The sequence below is a fragment of the Crocuta crocuta genome, unplaced genomic scaffold, assembly GCF_008692635.1.
Source record: "Crocuta crocuta isolate KB4526 unplaced genomic scaffold, BGI_CrCroc_1.0 scaffold645, whole genome shotgun sequence".
Taxonomy (NCBI): domain Eukaryota; kingdom Metazoa; phylum Chordata; class Mammalia; order Carnivora; family Hyaenidae; genus Crocuta; species Crocuta crocuta.
Window position 1 is genome coordinate 2,489,715 of NW_027530190.1, and position 20,140 is coordinate 2,509,854.

General features: G+C 36.1%; 2 protein-coding genes across 4 annotated transcripts in view; one reads left to right on the top strand and one right to left on the bottom strand.

Annotated features, from left to right (window-relative positions):
• SPATA9 (spermatogenesis associated 9) overlaps positions 1–5,190 on the top strand; it is a 23,497-nt gene extending 18,307 nt beyond the window's left edge. For both annotated transcript variants that reach the window (XM_077765223.1, XM_077765224.1), the window contains exon 5: positions 4,714–5,190. In XM_077765223.1, coding sequence (XP_077621349.1) covers positions 4,714–5,001 — 288 coding nt within the window. In that variant the 3' untranslated portion in view covers positions 5,002–5,190. The remainder of the gene's footprint in view (positions 1–4,713) is intronic.
• Positions 5,191–6,972: 1,782 nt separating this feature from the next.
• RFESD (Rieske Fe-S domain containing) lies at positions 6,973–19,705 on the bottom strand. 2 transcript variants are annotated; one of them, XM_077765200.1, is made up of 4 exons: positions 19,655–19,705; positions 9,822–9,997; positions 9,678–9,712; positions 6,973–8,030 (listed from the first exon to the last, which is right to left on the bottom strand). In XM_077765200.1, exons 2-4 carry the CDS (start codon positions 9,994–9,996, stop codon positions 7,767–7,769), a joined length of 474 nt encoding a protein of 157 aa, XP_077621326.1. In that variant the 5' UTR covers position 9,997; positions 19,655–19,705; the 3' UTR covers positions 6,973–7,766. The 2 variants fall into 2 exon arrangements, with proteins under 2 accessions (XP_077621326.1, XP_077621329.1); XM_077765203.1 differs by lacking the exon at positions 19,655–19,705 and adding an exon at positions 19,581–19,628.
• Between the last annotated feature and the right edge of the window lie 435 nt (positions 19,706–20,140).

Below are 20,140 nucleotides of genomic sequence, written 5' to 3' on the forward strand. Positions count from 1 at the left end.
TCATAAGCCAAAGTACTATTTTTACACAATTTTACATTAAAAATTTACTTTTCTAAAAACAATTACCTTTCCTGAGGTAAAGTCTATACTTTTGAACCCAAATCTTTCCACCAAAAACTAATTTGCTTACATAACTAAAATTATTTTTATAAAGTTTATTATGATTTGTTCAAAATGTTTTGGTTTTACTTTCACTTAGCTATGGTTGTTTTGTTTTACCCATTATGCCATGGTTGGCTAAGCTCAGCATTCCATCATTTAGGTCTATGATATTGGGGAATACACATGTTAATGTATTTTGGATTACAAGTGCTGTAATTCATAAGTGTTCATTACAAAGTGTGACAAAGATATAAAGGATTTTATAAATTATAAGGGTTATTTTCTTTTAATCACTGCCATTTTACTTTAAATTTTTTTTAAAATGTGTAACACACAGACACAAAACTACAGTTTGATAAATTCCCACAAAATCTATTAATCTGCCTACCACACACATGAAGAAACAAAATGTAACCATCATTCTAGAAGCCTCTTTCTTGTTTCCCTCACAAATCACTTTCCTCTTCTATAAAAGTAACCACTATTTTGACTTCTAACACTAAAGACAGTTTTGTTTAAATTGTATATAAATGAAATCATATACTATATATTCTTTTACATTTGTGTTTTATTGCCCAACATTATCATTTTGAGATTTATTGCCTATAGCAGTAGTTTATTGATTTTCATTGCTGTGTATTATTCCATTGGTTGAAATATATATATATGTATATATATAGAACATGTATATATGTAGAACATATATATATTCAACATATGTGCCACTTCCATTCTGTGGTTGACATTTTACAGTATTATAAAAATATAACATATAATATATACAAACTTAATATTATATAATTTATAATACACAACATAATATATACTATAATTGTAATATATAAACTTATTTATATAATACATTATATAAATATGCAAACATTATAAACATTATTATAAATATGTAATTATAATATATTGATTATATATTTTATATTATTCATAGTTTTGGCAACTGTGAATATGGTTTCTATGAATATTCTTGTACATATGTTTTGGTAAAATTACTAGACTACCAGAGTACACATGTGTTCATCTCTAGCAGATACTGCCAAACAGTCTGTATTGTCATCTTTTCCATTTTAGCCATTCTTGTGGGTATATAGTATTAAGACATTGTAGCTTTAATTTGCATCTGATTATTAATGAGATTGAGTTCCTTTTTTATGCACTAAGTGAACATTTGGATATCCTCGTTTGTGAATTTCTGTTAAAGTATCTTATATTTTTCTATTCTATCATTTCATTATTGATTTGTACTTTAAAAATATATTCTAGGAATAAACACTCTTTTGGTTATTTCTTTTATTCAATGATTTCCTTTTCACTCTTTTAGCAGTGTCTTTAAAACAGAAGCTTTTAATTTTAATGTAGTCCAATGTATTAAGTTTTTCTTTCTGTTAAGTGCTTTTTATGTCTTAAGTAGGGAATCTTGACCTATACACAAGGTCATGAAACTATTCCCTCTGATGTATGTTAGGAGCTTTGTTATTTTACCTTTCACTTTTAGATTTATAATCCATCTGGAATTGGTATGAGGTAAGGAACAGATTTTTCCTCCACGGCTATCCAGTTGATCCAACTCAATTTATGGGGGAGGGGGAGGGGAGAGAAAACTTTTCCTATTGCTCCAGAACACTTCTTTTGTCATACATCAAGTGTCCTTATATATGCAGGTCTGCTTATAGATTCTCTGTTCTATTCCATTGATCTATTTTTCTATTCTTACAGTGATTCAATATTGTATTACTTACAAAGGCTTTATAAGTCTTGATAATTGATAGAATAAGTCCTCTCTTCGATGCTTGTACATGGAATATTCTTCTATTTGCTTAGATCTTCTTTAATTTCTCTTAATAATTCTTATGGGGTTTTTTTTGGCCAAGGTCTTATATATTTTTGTTAATATTTTTTATCATATTGAAACACATAATACTAAGGATTCAGTTTTACCCATAATCTATAGATTCATTGTGGTCCTGATTTAAATATGAGCAGGTGTGTAAGTTGACCATAGTTTATTCTAAAATTTACAGAGGAATGAAAAAGGCCAAGAATAGCCAAGACATCATTGAAAAAAAAAAAAAGTAAAATAAGTTTCAAACATATTAATAGTTATTTTAAATAACTGAACTTATAAATATACTTACAAGTGTTTAAAATTTTTGAGAAATGCTCAATATCTTAAATGTGAATCTTACGCAAAAATGAAATCCAACTGAGCTAGGGTGCAAATATGCTGAAAAAAAAATGGGTGGAACAAAATAGATATGGTGAAACTAAAACAAAGTAGACTAAAACCAAAATTAAACTCTAGCTTCTCAAAGGCTTTTGAAATCATCCTACATGACTTATTATGCTATAAACTTTTTAAGTAGGTAAACAATATTTTGGGAGACCTGATGATTGGTCATGTGTGCAACCCAAGGTCTAGGAGAGGTCAGGGCTGGAGTTACAATTTTGAAAGCAAATAACATACATGTTGGAAATTGGAAAAAGTGAAAAGTCTGGAAGTGGAAAGTCAAAAGAAATGTGAAAAATAGCAACATTTACGGTGAGCTAAGAGGATATCTGTGAAGAAGACACAAGAAGCAATAATCAGAAAAGTAGGAAGAGAATCAGGAGAAAAAGTGCCAAAGAAATAGGAACTCAGGAAGTTGTGAGCAGTTAAGTGTGAAATATAAACAGAAAAAGTCAAGTAAAATAAAGTGAAAAGTGTTCATTAGATCTAGTAGTGAAGATGCTGGAGCCAACCATCTTGAGAATTATTTCAGTGATGCAATAGGATAAGGAAGAAATAAGCAGATTTCAGAGTAAGAGGAGATAATAAAATGGAAGCCATGAATATAGACTGGTTTGAGTAAGAAAAGGCAGCATATATAGCGATCAAGAGAGAAACAGGGTGCCAGGGATTTTTAATGTTTAATTATAAGATGGAAGATACATGAACATATTATAAGTTGCAGGGGAAGACGCAGTCAAGAACAAGAGGCTGAAAAGGCAGGGGATTATTAATAGAGAAGAGGTAGGCTATAGGTTAAAAGTAAACAGAGATACTGACCTTTATCAAGACTCTTTATTTTCCGAGACTGGGGTAGAAATGATTAGAATGGGCACAGATAAAATTTTGTAGGTGAGGGAAGAAGAAGTATATTGAATAGGACAGGGCTTCCTAATCTTCTTTCATAGCATGGCATACATAGAAAATGATCATATATGGAGAAAAATGAATGAAGCTGTTTCCAGCTGAAAGTGACAGATGACAAAATTTTATAGCTCTAGGCTGGGATATACTTGGATGCAAGTAACAAAAAATATCTGGCAGTACCTTCGTTGATGAACAGATTTAAATATCTCAGTTAATTAAAAGTCTAGAGTTATGTGGTTCCCAGGTTTGTACAGTGGATCTACAATGTCGTCATGAACCTAGGGCCTTTCCATCTTTCTCTCCTGCTATCTTGTTTGTTGTTTTTGGTCCTTAGGTTTGTTGCCTCATGCTCAGGCATCCTATCTATATCATTGTCCTGTCCAAAGTAGGAAGAGAAGACAAAGAGTCTTCCTTTTTATATAGGAGGAAAACTTTCAAAATTCCCTTCTGATCTTCCCCCAGCAGACATATTTTGTTGGCTAGAACAGTCACATAACTCCATACTAACGACAGGAAAGTGATGGAAAGCATCTCCTGTTCCCTTATTGTATAGTGGGATGAAGGCCAAGAAAAGAGGAGGGAGGAGGTCAGGAAGAACTTGTCAAGCTAAGGCCCTCTAACTTTTACCATTAGCCTCTTTAGGAAAATCTTCTAAATGTTTATTGTCTGTTATGTCAGCTTTAGGTATCACTTTGGTAATATGAGTTGGTTTAGGTCTTCTCATATTTGTGGATTTCATTATTCTTGTTACTTGCCTTAAACACATGCATCATCATCTTCATTAGTAAACTTACAGAATAAGTTTACTGGATATAGTTCTTGATGGTTCTCAATTTTCAAAGTTTTATTTCTCATTGTGTTTCATTTTGACACTCTTAAAGTACTGAATGGCACTTTTTTTGAGGTAAAATGAATCATGTGTTTGCTTAGAAATCATTGATCTACTACTGGGTTACTAAATTCTTACTAAAATGTTAATGCCCTTCCACACATGTGTACCTATGTACACATAGGTATAAGCCCTTCCAGTTGTAAACATAGGTATAAATGAAGTCTGGCACGGGGCAGAAGTAAAAACAAAAACCTAATTTGAGATATTAACATGTTTGGTGACAAATTTCATCTCCCAGAAAATTTTTCATTAAGTCCAGGAGAATAAAGGAATTTAATTAAATCAGAGAGTAAAGATATGACATCTAATGAATGGGGGCGGGGGGAAGAGGGAGAACATGTCTTTATTGAAGCATACCAGGATTTAATTTTCTTTCTAGATTATGATGTAATATATTTAGAACAAGAAAGCAATCTCCTGATGTTTATCGTGTGCCAGGAAAGGAAGTGCTCCTTTATTAGAATTAAGTAGATTAATGGCTTTATGTTAAATATTTTATTGGACTTGTTACTCCAAAGTTCAGTAGCTTAAGAAGAAACTTTACTTCTCAAAAAAATTTTTTTATCATTAGACAGTCTGTGTTAATGCTGTGCTGGAGAAGGTAAAGAAAATCTTCCAAGAAGAAGAATCCATAAGGCAAAACAGAAAGGAGAGTGAGAATCTTAGAAAAGCCTTTTCTGAGCCTGTGCTTTCTGAGCTTCCATTTCATGAAAGTGAAATCAAAGCAAAACCTTACAGGTCATTACCGGAGAAACCGGACAGTATTTCAGATCGCCCCAAACTTCCTGCCAATAAGTTGAGTAATAAGATCCAGGTTTTACATTCTGTGTTTGACCAATGCGCTGAAATGAATGAATGAACAAATCAAGTATAAATATCACTAAGTGGAGCTTAAGAGTTATCTATCACGTTTCAACAGACAAAACTAAGAAACTAGTTTTCATATACTGAATGCTCTGCTTTAGAGAAGGGGTGGGGAACTACTAAAATGTCATTCTCAAGTACTTATGTGATAGAGAAAATAAAATGAATCTTGATGGAGAATATATGTATGACTATGACTTTTAAGTTTATTTATATATTTTTAGAGAGAGAGAGAGCACCGTGTGCACGCGTGAGTGGGTAAGGGGAAGAGAGAGGGAGAGAATCCCAACAGGCTGCACGCTGTCAGTGCAGAGCCTGACATGACGCTCAAACTCCTGAGATGTGAGATCATGACTTCAGCCGAAATCAGGTCAGACGCTTAACCGACTGAGCAACCCAGGTGCCCCATATGATATTTTTTAATGAACAAGAAAGTGTATCCTTTGGAGGGTTAGACTTTGTGCTATGGTTTATAGCATAAGTATATTTATAATAAATACATTTATGTTTTTATTAAAGATTTGTTTCAAGTATCTTTCCAATTACAGTTAGCCCTTGAACATGGATTTTAACTATGCAAACCCACTTATATGCCTGTCTTTTATGATACAGTACTATAAATGTATATTCTCTTCCTTATGATTTTCTTAATATTTTCTCTACCATGCAGAATACAGTATATGATACATAGAATATTCAAAAAAAATGTGTTAATTGACTATGTTATCAGTCAGGCTTCTGGTTAACAGTAGACTGTTAGTAAAGTTTTTGGAGAGTCCAAAGTTATATATGGAATTTTGACTGTGCAGGATGCATTGTTCAAGGATCAACCATATTTATCTGGAGGGAAAACACACTCTGTATCAAAATGCTACATTACTTTTTTAGAGATAATAAAGGATTTATTTTTCTATGTACAGGCTGCATAGTTTGAATCTGCCTATCATCAATCCTTTTATACCTCATCTGTAGGAGTTGTAAGTCACGTGTATAAGTTTATAATACAGAATATTATTTTCAAATCTAATAAAGAATTTATGTGACGATAGGATATGACATTTTTTTTTTTTAATTTCCAGATATAGAGGAACAAATTTAGAACCAAAAATCAAGTTCATGTTACTCATAGTGGCCACTGGGTTCTGAGAGAGATTGCTTCTATAACTGGCCCTCCAAATGAGGGCCACTGTTCTGCCTGCAGAAGGAACTTTGGATTCTTCCCTGTGTATTAACTTCTGGACACATTAAGACCTGACTGGTCATTGGAGGATTAGCACCTAGTAGACTAGAATATACCCATCCATTGATGGTACATTTCCTGTACCTGGTAAATAGCTACTGCCATAAACAATATTTATAAAAAGTCCAGCCTTGGCTTTTTAGTAGTCTGAGAAATGAGTAACAAGTGTTGTATTACCACATGTTACCCATATTCCATCAGAAAGGAAATCTAATAATATGTAGCAAAGGGCTCTGTAAGCAGACCCTTCATGATAGGTATTTTATTCACTTGTAATTTTTATAACAACCAAGGGAAAGAGTCCAGGTGGTCCCTTTAGAATGTTAAGTATATTACATTTGGAGCTTCAATTCAGTCCTATGCCACTAAGAAGATTACTGTGCTTTTGAGACAAAGTTCCAATTTTGACAAACAGCTTTTCTCACAGAATTCTCTGAATTCATAATCTGTTCATCCTGGTTCTGATCCTTCTTATTCCTATAGTAGAATATAAGATGTTGCTGAGTTTTAGATGATAAGCACCCAGAGTGTTCTAATACAGTGTGGGCACCAGGCAACCAGAATAGTGTTGCTCATAAATAACTGGCATGTAAAGGCAGGATGGACCAATATAACATCAACTCTGCCTGTGAACTCAGCAGCAAGGACTCTTAAGGAACAACGTCCTGTCTTTCTTCTCTGTAACATTTACATGAAACACTTAGTTCTACATATATCACAAAAGTCTTGAAAAAGAAAGAACACCTTTATTTGAAAATGGCATCTAGGCATTCACAGTACTTTGGCTCACTGAATAAGAGACTTCACATCCCTCACGTCTGGGCAGCAGCTGTGTGTATCTTCCTTCCTTTGACAGTGTCTGCCTTGACCAGAGAGAAACTGAGCCAAGATTTATTTGGTTTCAATTTGCAGTACGTGGGGATTAAGGAGGGCACTTTTAAAGTATAAAAAGTCTGCTAGATACTTGGAAATATTGAATCATTGAGACTTAATTATTTCAATGTATTTAAATTTTACTTTTAAAAAAAGTAAGAATAATCATCAAATAGGGGAGATGGAGAGTGTGTGGAGGTATCAGTGAAATAAGAATGAAAGAGCACTGGTAGTTATTGAAGCTGGGTGATGAGAGCTTGGTATACTATTTTGTTCGGTTTGTATATATAAAAATTTTTCCATGATAAAGTCTACTACATCAAAATAAGGATCCCCCCCCCATATTTCTTATTAGACCTTATTTTTACCTTTTCTTCATTGTGGTTACTGCAAATCATTCTCACTCTTAAAATGCACATTCCAAACCTATAACCTTCAGGTTCCAATCAATCCAGAGGATTGGATGAAATGTATTCTATAGATCTTGACAATAATCCTTTCATCATTTTGAACTGCTCAGATTTATGCGATTTTTTTAAAGTAATAAATGTGCCTGTGTTGGGAAAATTAGTCCTCTTTGTTATTGAAACAAAGTTATTCTAAAAATATTTTCCAAACACAACATTTTTCATTGCCATATAACTTTATCAGAAAGAACTCTGAATTACTTTGAAGTCTCCAGTGGCATAAAAATCAGAGTCACACTTAAAAGGTTCTTTAGAAAGAGTCACATAAATATTCCCATTGTCCACTGTCACTGTATGAATCCTTTGCTTTACTCCTTTGGAGCACCACTCAGGTTTTGCTGTTGGATCTCTAGGGTTTATAGACTGATACAGTCCTTCTCCTGTTGCCAAAGTAATTTTGTATTTATGCCAGGGGCAAACTATGCATGGTCGTCCATCAAACTCCTGGGAAAGGAAATAAATGATTTAATAGTCTGACATTTCCAACATTCACAATAAGCCTCAGACTCAGAACAGATTCTGTTGCAGAATAACCAGGTTAAAGAACAGGCCAGTTCCTCTTTTTTCCTTCCATTTACAAATTATTCAGCATAAGGCAGAACCTAATCGTAGGAGTCATCAAGTCCCTTTTGCGTTTGATTAGAAATCCAGTGTGTTAGAACTCTATCAGAAAAATGAGCTCAGGCAACTACACCATGTGACTGAAGCTATGCTGTTAACTATTAGATGTGAACATCACTTCCTTGACAGAAATGGGACAAGGGCATCAAGTGCTTCTAAAGGAATTTCCTCTAGCCACTGGGAGCACGGGAAGCATCAAATATACATTTAAGAGGGTTACTAAAGGCATGAATGTATATGTTAACTGAAGAGACCCAAATTTAACTGATTTGTGACCCAGTGTAGTCCGTTCCCAACTTTTTAACTGTCTTAAATCAGTGGTTCTCAGATTTTAAAGAGCATGGTAATCACCAGGATCTTGTTTAAATTCAGTAGCCCTAGGGTAGGGTGCAAGAGTTTGTGGTTCCAACAAACTCCCAGGGGATGCCAGTGTTGCTGGTCTATGGACCACACTTTGAGTAGCAAAGTCTTACAGCTCTCATTATGGTCAAAAACTGAGGGAAATTCTTTCACATGATCATCTCCAGGTACTTACCTTTTTGTTCTCTACACCGGAAGTGCAGGAATGCTGATATTGTACCCTCACAGAGCGGTCAACAAACGTTCACATTCATGTTCATGATGTAAACACATGTGTGTCCCTTAACATGAGGGCAGGTGTGGAAATAGGTAGATATGAAGTGCAGAGAGAGCGGAATACTAAGTTTAAGCATTTATTTTGTACCAGTGGGGGAGGAGAGGAGAGGAGGGAGGGAGGAAGAGAGATCAATTTTATGAAGTAGAAAACAAATGAGGCAGCTAGCTAGTTTGGAAGTAAGCCAGTTCCCTCATTCCCTCCTCAGATAAGCCTTTTTTAAATTTTGAAAATACACACATTTATATTGTTACTACATTATATGGGTAATCTATAATCACTGAAAAAAATCAAACTTTGTAAGTCAGAGTAAAAACTGAATGTTATTTTTTATTTAAAAAATGGGATCTCATTAAAACTATCATTCTATGGCTTGTTTTTTCTGCTCAAAAAGAAATTGGTCACATCGCTCCATAGCAACACACAAAGATCTGCCTCATTAATTTAGTGGTTGCACAGTTTTCCATAGCATGGCTATTCACAGCATATTGAAACTGTTTCCTATTGGTAAAACATTTAGGTTGCCTTCAATTTTTCATTATGACAAATAATGCCACAGTAAACCTCTCCTTTATGTATACTTAAACATTTGTGCAATTGTATCTGTAGGATAGATATCTCAGAGTATAATTGTTAGGTCAAAAGACATGCATACTTCTCATATTTGTCTGTGAAATAGTTTTCTTTACGTTGTAAGATTGTAAATTCCTAGAATATTAGCAATTATACTTAAAGCATTAAAAGACAGTTCAAACTCAAATACAAATTATTTTTGCATAATGAGATAATATAAATAAAAATGTGAATTAGTAGGGAATAAACTTAATTTTACATACCTCTATTTCTCCCAGATGTAAAGGTCCTCCTGAGTCTGAAAAGGAATGAAATATTACATCTAGTCACTAAAAAACAAAAGCCAGAAATTTGATAGTTTTGTGGTTAGTAAACATAAGATTTGCAAATGAAAAATAAACTCTTACGGTAACAGCGAATATCCATAGCATGATATTCTCCTTTGTGGTAGAAAATGACCACTTCTCTATCATGGACTACAGCTGTCATTCTTTCAGATTTTTTAATGTCATCTTCTCTGCCAACATAGACAGGAGAATATTCCTTCACTTCAGAATCTTGTTCAGAGCCATCAGGATCCATGCTAGTTGAACAAAACCAAATAAAAAGCAAGTAGTCTTCACTGAGTTTGGCCAGAGAGATAATCTTATTGTAAGAGACGTTTGATTTCTCTAAGACTGATGTATTTTTTTTTTTTTTTTTTTNTCATAAACACTGGGTCCTAGTCAGGATTTCAAGTTAGAGACTCTTAAAATTTGCGAAATAGGGAAGACTCCCCACTTTGAGGCTGGACTCATATTTATTTCAATGTGTAAGATGGATATTTCAAAGTCCCAAGACCCAGAGACTTAAGTGTCATTGTCCTTTTATTATCCATCAATTCAATGCTAAACAACACCCAGTTATCATGTTATTTTCAACCTTCTCCTGAAGGTAGGATTCTTCAATAGTCTGAAAAGTCTTGGATCTCTTGGTTGATTTTGCCTGGAGGGGACAGCCAGTCTTAGAAATCAACCAGATAACTATTGTAGCATAAGGGGTTAGGTATGAACAGACACATTTCATTTTCTTAACTCAAAAACTGTCATTACTTTCCTCTGCCTTGTTTGGAAATTCAAAGAGATGGCTTTCTCTTCAATTAATTTATATAATTTATAGAAGTATATAATATATATTATATAATATATAAGTATATATATATATAAGTATACACACACACATATATGTATATATACTTCTTTTTTTTTTTATTTTTAATGTTTTATTTATTTGTAGGAGAGAGAGAGAGACAGCGTGAGCAGGGGAGGGTCAGAGAGAGAGGGAGTCACAGACTGAAACAGGCTCCAGGCTCTAAGCTGGCAGTCAGCACAGAGCCCGACGCGGGGCTCAAACCCATGAACCCCGAGATCATGACCTAAGCGAAAGTCGGACGCTTAACCGACTAAGCCACCCAGGTGCCCCTATGTATATATACTTCTAAACAGGTAAGTTTTAGTAGAGAATTTCCAGGTACTCTGAATATATCTTTTCTCAGCACAGATGTTTAGGCTACTTCTTTGAAAGCAGCCCTTTCAAAGAGACTTCATGTATACTTTAAGAACAGTCATAGTCTGTTAAGTTCCATGTGAGAAGGAAACATCAAGATACATCAGTGTCAGGAGTGTCAGCCTCTGTAGAGGATTTTCCTGAGGGGCTCCCATGGTGGGGGGGGGGGGGGGGGTGGTATTTGAGTTTTATTCTTTGACAGTTTCTGAAAAAAACAAAAACAAAAAAAAAACCCTTTATATCCTGTTTTGCCAAGAATTGCTTTGCTTATTCTCTCTTTACTCCTAACCCCAAATCTTTCTTCTTATCCTCACCCTCTTTTCATTAGTGTTGTTATCGCCAATTTTTCTGGAAACATTCCTGCTTTTCCTCTCAGGACGGAGATTGTAGTGGTCTATAACTTTCAAAAAGTATAAAGAACCATGTATCATATTACCTTAGGGTTGACAAAGAGCGTTCTTCCCTAGGCAAGAGCATATTTTGAATCTTTGCATGTAGTGAAATAAAAATCACAAAATGCAAACTGAGACCACTTAAACGGTTTTACTTTTTATTTCTTAATAATACATTTTTGGATATTCCTTCATGGTTTCTGCCCTCTGCTGGAGAATGGGAACTTTCAACCATCCAGACAACATCCAGCTCCACAAGTGGCGTAAGGCAAGATCACTTCCTGATGTGGGTGGACAGAACGGAGGCTGTCTACAGCATTTGTGCATGAGACCTTGTATGCACCTGGACCATTATCTTGTAGCAGAGCTATTTCAACCCCTTTACTATAGGAAAGAAATTAAAAGCTCATGGTAACATCTAATTACAGCCTACTTTTTCTTTGTATCATTGATGGACAAATTTATCTGTTATCTACTTAGGGAAGAATAGATGTCTAAAAAGTAAGTAGGGCATTTGTAGCAACATGGATGGAACTTGAGGGCGTTATGCTGAGTGAAATAAATCAGGCAGAGAAGGACAGATACCATATGTTTGCACCTATAGGAGGATTAGGAGGAACTTAACGAAGGACCATGGAGGAGGAGAAGGGGAAAAATAGTGGGGGAGAGGGAGGGAGGCAAACCATGAGAGACTCGAATGCCAAGAACAAACTGAGGGCAGATGGCAGGAGACGGGAAGGGGGGTGATGGGCATGGAGGAGAACACTTGTGGGGATTGGAACACTTGTGTTATATGGAAACTAACTTGAAAATAAACTATAAAAAAGGGAGAAATGTATTAAAGCAAAGACAAGACCAAAAAAAGAATAAAATTTTTTGAATAATAAATAAATAAATAAAAGTAAGCAGGCAAAATTCTCAAGAAGGGGCAATTGATGATAATCTTTAGCACAGAAGTACGAAATGAAAAGAAAAATTTCAACAATGGATCTTCACATTCTCCTTTTGCAAAGTTTTCTTTCCTTGTTAGAGATTATCATTCATTTGATAAATATTTTCTGACCATGTACTATGTGACAGGCACTTAAAGGAAGTTAAAGAGATAAGGTCTCTTTCTTCTAGATACTATATTCTAGTTGGTGAGACCAACAAACAAATACCAGTAAGCACACAATGAGATAATTACACACTACCACAACAGCCATGATGAAAATGAACTGTGTAATATGAGAGAAAAGGGGAGACCATTTTGCAAAGAACAGGCTGGGAAGATGATCCTGAAATGACAGTTGAGCTAAAACCTGAAAAATGCAAATGAACTAGACATTCTAAGTAAACTGAAGGAAAAGCATTTCAGGCTGAAGGAACAACAAATATGAAAACTTGAGGAAAGGAGGCTTGGCTAATGAGGAACAGATAGGAGACTGTAGTATAATGAGTGAGCTTAGTGAGATAAACAGGACCTGTGTTGTGCAGTACTGTATGTGGATTTTATTCTAAGGGCAAAGGGAAGGCGTTAAAGGGTGTAAATCAGGGAAAGGTGACATGATCTGTTTTTAAAAGAATCCCCTAGCTGTGTGGACAAAAGATTGTAGCCAAACAAGAGTGGAAACATAGAAATAGGAAAGCTATTGCAGTGATCCACAGGAGAGAATATGGAGGTTTAGACCAGGGTGTTGATTTTGTGGGGGTGAAAAAGTAACAACAACAATAGCAGTAGCCCAATTACATGGTGCTAATTAAATGTCAGGTACTGTTTTAAGACTTTACATTTACTTAATTCACTGAATCTCCTAACATGTTACTATAAAAAGGTATTATTTTAATTGTACAGTGAGGAAACTGAATAAGACCAGAGAGGTTGGGCTCATGAACTGGAATAAAGGAGCTACAGAAAAATAAATAAGGGTAGTTCCCAGGTTTTAGGTTTGTGCAACGAGGGAGATTGTAATTGTAATAGGGAAGACTGAAAATAGAATGGTATTTCCAGAAATGGAAAATCAAGAACTAGCTACATTTTGCACATAATGAGTTTGGGGTAACTAAGAGACATCTAGACAGAGATACCAAGTCTACAGTTAGATATATGAAACTAGAGTTGAGAATCACTAGAGAGAAAAATTCGAGAGTTGACAAGGTACAGAATTCAAAGGAATAAGTTGGAGAGGGAGTGTAGACAGGTCTAATACAATTCCTTAGGCACATCAACAGTTAAAGCTCAGGTGGAAGAGAGCCTCAAGAGAGGTGAGACCAGCATGTGTCCAATCTACTGTGAATCAAATGACACTCACTCGGGCTTACTTTTCTGTCCTGCATTCTCCTCAAATGACAAGTAAGTGGTAACCCAGCAAGAAGGCAAGCAATGAATAAAATCCATTCTAATGCTGGCCACCTCTTTGTGTATTACACAATACATGAAGAAAATATGGACTTCCTTGGAAACTGTCCCTAAAGTTTCATTCTTTCATGAAGGGTTGGACCTACTTTTTTCCTTGTAATTTTCCTTATTTCCTTAACCTCAACTCTCCTAGAAATCAAATAGTAGTTAACATCCAAGTAAGAGTATACATCCAGAATTATCATTACTTTTCTTCCTAGTATTTTTAAAGTTTGTCTCCTATTAGATTCTTAAATACCCTTTGGCCAAATATAGAAATTGAAAGGTGAGAAAAATAAGACTAAGAAATCTTTCAATATTGTTCATATTGAGACTGGCTCAAGGGTCAACTCTGCATAGGTCTGATCTAGCCCTTGAAAAAAAATAATGATTTATATACATCACTGTATGACATTTAGGAGCTATTATTTGACATTTAAAATTAGGCACACAATCAGCCTTAAAAGTGGCTTATATGTTCATTTTCAATCCAAAATAACTCTTCAGTAATAATGTCTCAGTAGATATTTAGGTTGACATAAGCCTTCCGAAACAAAATGTAACAACCATTCTAGAGACTGTGGCAAGGCTAGGTTTTACTCATCCTTTCCAATTTCAGGTCCCTTTTAACAATTTCATTATTTTACGGATTTCATCAGATTGGTAAACTAGAAAAAGCTCCAGAGAACTTGAGAGGTATCCAACTCTGCTTTATACAAGATAAGGAAGTAGATATAAAAAAGGAAAGGAAGTGAATCAAAGTGATGGCCCATGATACTTGTGGAGACCCAGATGCTGTTAAACATTAGGAAGGTTGCCATGGAACGCTCATGGTATTAAACAGAATACAGGGATACAGTTGCCTATAATTTAAGATATTTAACAAAATTATACATCACATGTCAACTTCCAATATCCTATTTCTAGGAAGATGACTGACCCTTCCTAATCCTCCTCCTCTTCAAATACAGTAATCTTGTCATATTTCAAAGGAAGTTCTACAGAATGATGATGTACCTTTCCTTGAGAACAGGAAACTGCCATTTTGATTTCACTCCAATCTTAGGTTAACATTTTACATATAAATGCACATATGGAACTTTTAAAAAGGGCACTTGGAACTTGATGAATCTAGCTTAGAATGGTTATAAACTATAGACCCAGTCCTCTCCCAACAAGAGGGAATATGTGTTTTATGGCAGCACCAAGTGGCTCCAGGCTTTCTGATGGCTTCTCTAAGTATTTATTTAATCTTGTATGACTGACTGGAAGTCTGGAAATGTTGGGAAAAAAAGAGCATGGATCATTTAAAAAGTAAGTTTGTAAAACAGAAGTTATTATTTAGAAGTAAAAATCTCTATGTGAGGGGCGCCTGGGTGGCTCAGTCAGTTAAGCGTCCGACTTCGGCTCAGGTCATGATCTCACGGTTTGTGGGTTCGAGCCCCGCGTCGGGCTCTGTGCTGACAGCTCAGAGCCTGGAGCCTGTTTCAGATTCTTTGTCTCCCTCTCTGTCTGACCCTCCCCTGCTCACGCTGTCTCCCTGTCAAAAATAAATAAAACATTACAAAAATTTTTAAAAAACTTAAAAAAAAATCTCTATGTGAATGTGTTAGGAGAGAGCCTTGAAAGAAGAACTTCACAGACTACTTTTTTGAGAAGGGTAATCCTGAGCCGTAAGGAAGACAGATACTAGATATTACATAAGCCTGGGCTCCAAAACCGAGGTGTAGGATGAGGGATGTTTGTGTGTGTGCATGTGTGTTGATGAGGAGAGGCAGGAAGGAACTTAGAATTCAAGGTACAAAGGAAAGCATTACACAAATCAGTCTTAGGAAATTACAGAAATGTCAAGTTGGTACTCTGAAGTTTGCACTGTTAATTCTTGCTCTAACTAACCTAGTTACTTTTTTACATGATGGCAAAAAATAACATATGCTATCTTAAAAAAATTATTTCACAATAAGTAAATCAGACTGAGAAAGGCAAATACCACGTGATTTCACTCAGATGAATAAGCCAAGAAACAAAAGGCAGAATCAGACCTATAAACACAAAGAACTGATGGTTGCCAAAGGGAGGGGGGTTAGGGAATGGCAAAATTGGTAAAGGGGAGTGGGAGATATAGACTCCAGTCTGTAATGTAACAGTGGTGTATGCTGACAGATGGCAGCTACACTTGTGGGGGGCACAGCATAACATACAGAGAAGCTGAATCACTATGTTGTTCACCTGAAACTAATGTAGCACTGTGTCAACTAAAATTTAAAAAATTAAAAATTACTTCATAATAAAAAATACATAGTAATTTTAAGAAAAGGCAATGAGGGCCTTGCTCATGCTATAATTTTCTGGATTTTAGCTGTGGCTGACAGAAGGCTGGATTGCCACATCCCTAAACAATTATCTTGTTTTGCTTGATACTGGCAGGTACCCAAAGTATACAAATTGCTCAGGTGGTAGTATTTACTCCATGGTATTGGATGGATGTGCAGCCTTTATCACATTTTGTGACAGAACAGAGGGGCAATAAAGGTAAAAAAGGGAACAGATGAACTGAAATAAGCTAGGAGGAAAAAAAGAAATATGGAATTTGCAACATATTTAACCAAAAAAGGATTACAATTCAGAAAATATGAAGGACACACACACAGAAAAATGGGCAAAAGACACAAACACTTCATAGATGAGTAAGTCTAAATGGTCAGTGATTACATGTAAAGATGTTCAACCTCATCAAACAGAAAAAGTAAAAGAAATCCAAAGCAAAGTCACAAATGGGATACTATTTTCTATCCAGTTGAGTGGCAAAAATTATAGCAAGTATTGGTGAGGATACGGAGAAATTGATAGTGATGACATCAATTAGTGCTACCACGATTTGGCATGACCTAGTAAAGTCGAACATATTCACGACCCATTAATGCCCCTTTCAGTACACTCCAGAGAAACATGCACAGGTATACTAGGGGACAATCACAGGAATGGTTATAACAGCAAAAGACAGGGAAAAAACTCAAAATACATCAACAGTAGAATGGAGAATTTTCACATTCAGTGGAATGCAATGTAGCAGTAAAAAATGTCTGGGTGCATCAAGTTGGATTAATTTCAAAAATATAACTTTAAAGGAAAAAATGTTTTAAAGAATTTAAATATGCTTCTATTTTACCAAGTGCAAAAACAGGCAAAACAAAACATTAGTGATGGATACATGTAGATAGGGTAAATTTATAAAGAAAAGCAAGGGGATAGAAAACACAAAATTTCCTAAATGCCTGAAGGTTAACATTTAGTCTTATATTTAAAATTACTCTTTTAACCTATAAGTTGTATCCTACTTTATATTTATGTAACAAAGGATCCTAAAACCAAGAAAAGGGGAGTGAAATGGCACCTTCTATCCTCAGAAATCATGCCTCTGCATGTTTGCATAGATCGTGATCATGCATAGATCCGTAGATCATGAATGGACTCTTTGAGAATTTTGTTCAGCGTATTTAAAAACTTGGCAGTAGAAGGAGAAATAAATGAATATTTAGTTTTCTTTTCACAGGCAAAAAGTTAGAAAATAAATACTTGTATCCCCAAGTAAAATATATGAAATGTGCAGTAGCATCAAAAGTTAACTAAGTTATCCTAACTTCCAAATAAATGAGACCAAATACAATCCTTCCTCAAGTTTCAGTCTCTTCAAACATAAAGTCTTACACCCCAACAAAGGAAAACTGCAGTGAACTTTGCACAAGCTGATAAAAAATGAGCAGAGAACGCTGGGGTGAATGATAAAGGTTTCGAAGAATTAGGATTACAGTCTTGCATATTGCTTACGAAAGTTTTATCATACCCTTCAAATAATGGCCATATTTATTTATGATAGCTAGTAATATTTATAATTAACACTCACATTAATCTTAATTAAATATTGTGAATATCATGGTCCATTCAGATAATAATAAGAGTCAATGTATTCACCTTAATTACGAAAGCTTTCAAAGAATTAGGATTACAGTTTTTTGCGTAGGAAAATTTTTATCATACCCTTCAAATAATGGTCATATTTATTTATGATAGCTAGTAACAGTTATAATTAACACCCACATTATTCTTAATTAAATACTGTGAATATCATGGTCCATTCAGACAATAATAAGAACCAATGTATTCACCTTAATTACTATTACTTTGATACACTATTCATAAGCTCCCACACATTTCCTCATTTTGAGTCTACTTTAAGATAGCAGAATCTTAACTAAATAAAAGAAAATAAAAAATTAACTGGTCTGTGCTGTTTGGGGACTAGATCAAGAAAAGCTTAGATATTTTGTTCCATTTTCCTTCTCAAGCAGTATTTTTTGGCCTGTGTCTAATATAGGTTTCTAAAGGTGCTAACACCATATAAAGTTACGGATTAGTTAAATAGATCCTCAGTCTCTATTAGATACATTTCCAGCATAGGGAATCCATTCAGGTTGAATTAAAAAAAAAATTAAGTTTGCATAAGACACTGGAGACAAAAGAGACAGGAAATTAAAGGAACTTACTTATTATTCCTCTTGATCTCTGACAAAGGTGCTTTTACTAAGTCTGGAGCCTGGCCTACACATTATCAGGATGCATAGCTCCAGGGTGACACCCTTGTTTTTAGGTTCAGAGAAGAGACCAGCCTTAGATAGCAGTTTTGTATCTCTTTGGATGGCAGAATATTACAGATAAAACTAGTTATCCTTCAGTGAGTGCCAACCACTTGGACTGTTTGCATACATGAGTTCACTAACCCTCCCAAAACCTCCAAGGGGTATGTAGTATACCTCTTTTGCAGATGAAGAAATTAAGGGTACAGGATCCTCTTTAACAAAAGGTTTCCTAAACCCACAAAGTAGCAGTCAAGATTCAAACCTACATCTTCTGGGTCTAAATTTGGTGAACACAGTATACAACTCTTAACATTTCACCTAAGCAGCATCCATGGGTTTATAAAGACACATGGCCTGCAAGTAAACTGTCCTAAAGGTACAAAGCCTTTTAGCAAAATAAAGATAACTGTGTATGTATATATACATATATATGTGTCACCAAACATTTAGTTTAGGAAAGTTAATGTGCAAGAGTCACGTCAACAAATGTTTAAAACGGAATAGTTCCCTAATTATTTAATAAAGTCACGTAGCTGCTCTGGAATTTGCTACCATCATCCCTGCTGTTAAAGATCTGTGATCACCAGGTGAGTTCAACTGGGTTTGAATCCCGGCTCTGTGTGATTTGGGGCAAGTTGCTTCATTTCCCTGTGCTGCAGTTTGCACGTCTGTAAGAAAGATCTGCCACATACAGATGTGGTGAGGAATGCTCACTATAAATCAGGTGTTTTAGAGCAGAACCCGACCATGGGAAACGCTCTATGTCAGCTGTCATCTCTAAGGCCCTTCCAGTTCTGACAACTTAACGCACGACTTCAAAGCTGTATTTAACACCTTAGTAAAGACCGTCCACAGTAGTTAGACGCAGAGGCGCTCAGGAACCCCAGGCACAGCCTATGTGTGGCCGTTCAGATGTGCTGCACTCTTGCACCTATGGACTTCAGGAGAGGAGTATTTACCACGCCCTGGGCTGCAGAAACCCTGGAGCAGATTTAGTGCGCACAGATGCCAAGAAAGCTAGTTAAAAACGCCCCGCCGGCCCCACCCAGATGTCAGGTCCCGGGTGGGCCCAGACTCTAAGGTGAACAAGCTCGCCGGGCCTCCCTGTGATTGGGCGGAAGCCAGCCCGGAGATGAACGGTTAACAAACGCGAGCCGACTACCCGCAAGGCCACAGCGCTCAGAAGGGCCGGGATCATAGGCTAGAGGAGCGCACCACTCGCCAGGCGCACGCCACCGCCGGCGCCGCTGCCGCCGGAAGCCCGACCTTNCCGCGAGAACTGAATTTACCTTTAGTCTCCCGCTCCGCCTCAGCAAGTCCAGCCAGCTGCAGCGCGAGCCAGAGCAAAGAGCACAGCTCGGATCTTCCGGGGGGCGGGGCGAAGCCGCCCACGTGACCCGAGAGCGCCATTCCCCGGAGACTGCCTCAGTGGTCCCTGCGGGCCGATGGTGCTGTCCCCGGCTGGCCTCGGGTCGTCTGCCCTCTGCCGGGTCTTCCGGACTCACAGTCGTGAAAGTGTGCTTGACAACCGTAGGTAGCATCTATTTATTTTAAAATGTGTGTTAATCTCACTACATTTACCCACATTTTAAATGCACCCACCGATCTCACTCTTGAGGAATTTACCTTATTAAATATTTACAAAAGTTCATCACGATGCATATAATTCATGTGTAAGGATACTTACTGCAACGGAAGAATTAAGAATAGCAATTTTTCTATAAGCCTCAACATATAAAGGATTGAGAAACCCAGAATAATGGATTTGCTTCCAG

Excerpts from the sequence above, each read along its gene's own strand:
- RFESD (XM_077765200.1), bottom strand. The coding sequence starts at position 9,996 with ATGGATCCTGATGGCTCTGAACAAGATTCTGAAGTGAAGGAATATTCT. Across the intron at positions 9,713-9,821 it reads TATGGATATTCGCTGTTACC|ACTCAGGAGGACCTTTACAT; the intron begins GTAAGAGTTTAT and ends ATTCCTTTTCAG. Across the intron at positions 8,031-9,677 it reads TACATCTGGGAGAAATAGAG|GAGTTTGATGGACGACCATG; the intron begins GTATGTAAAATT and ends TTCCTTTCCCAG.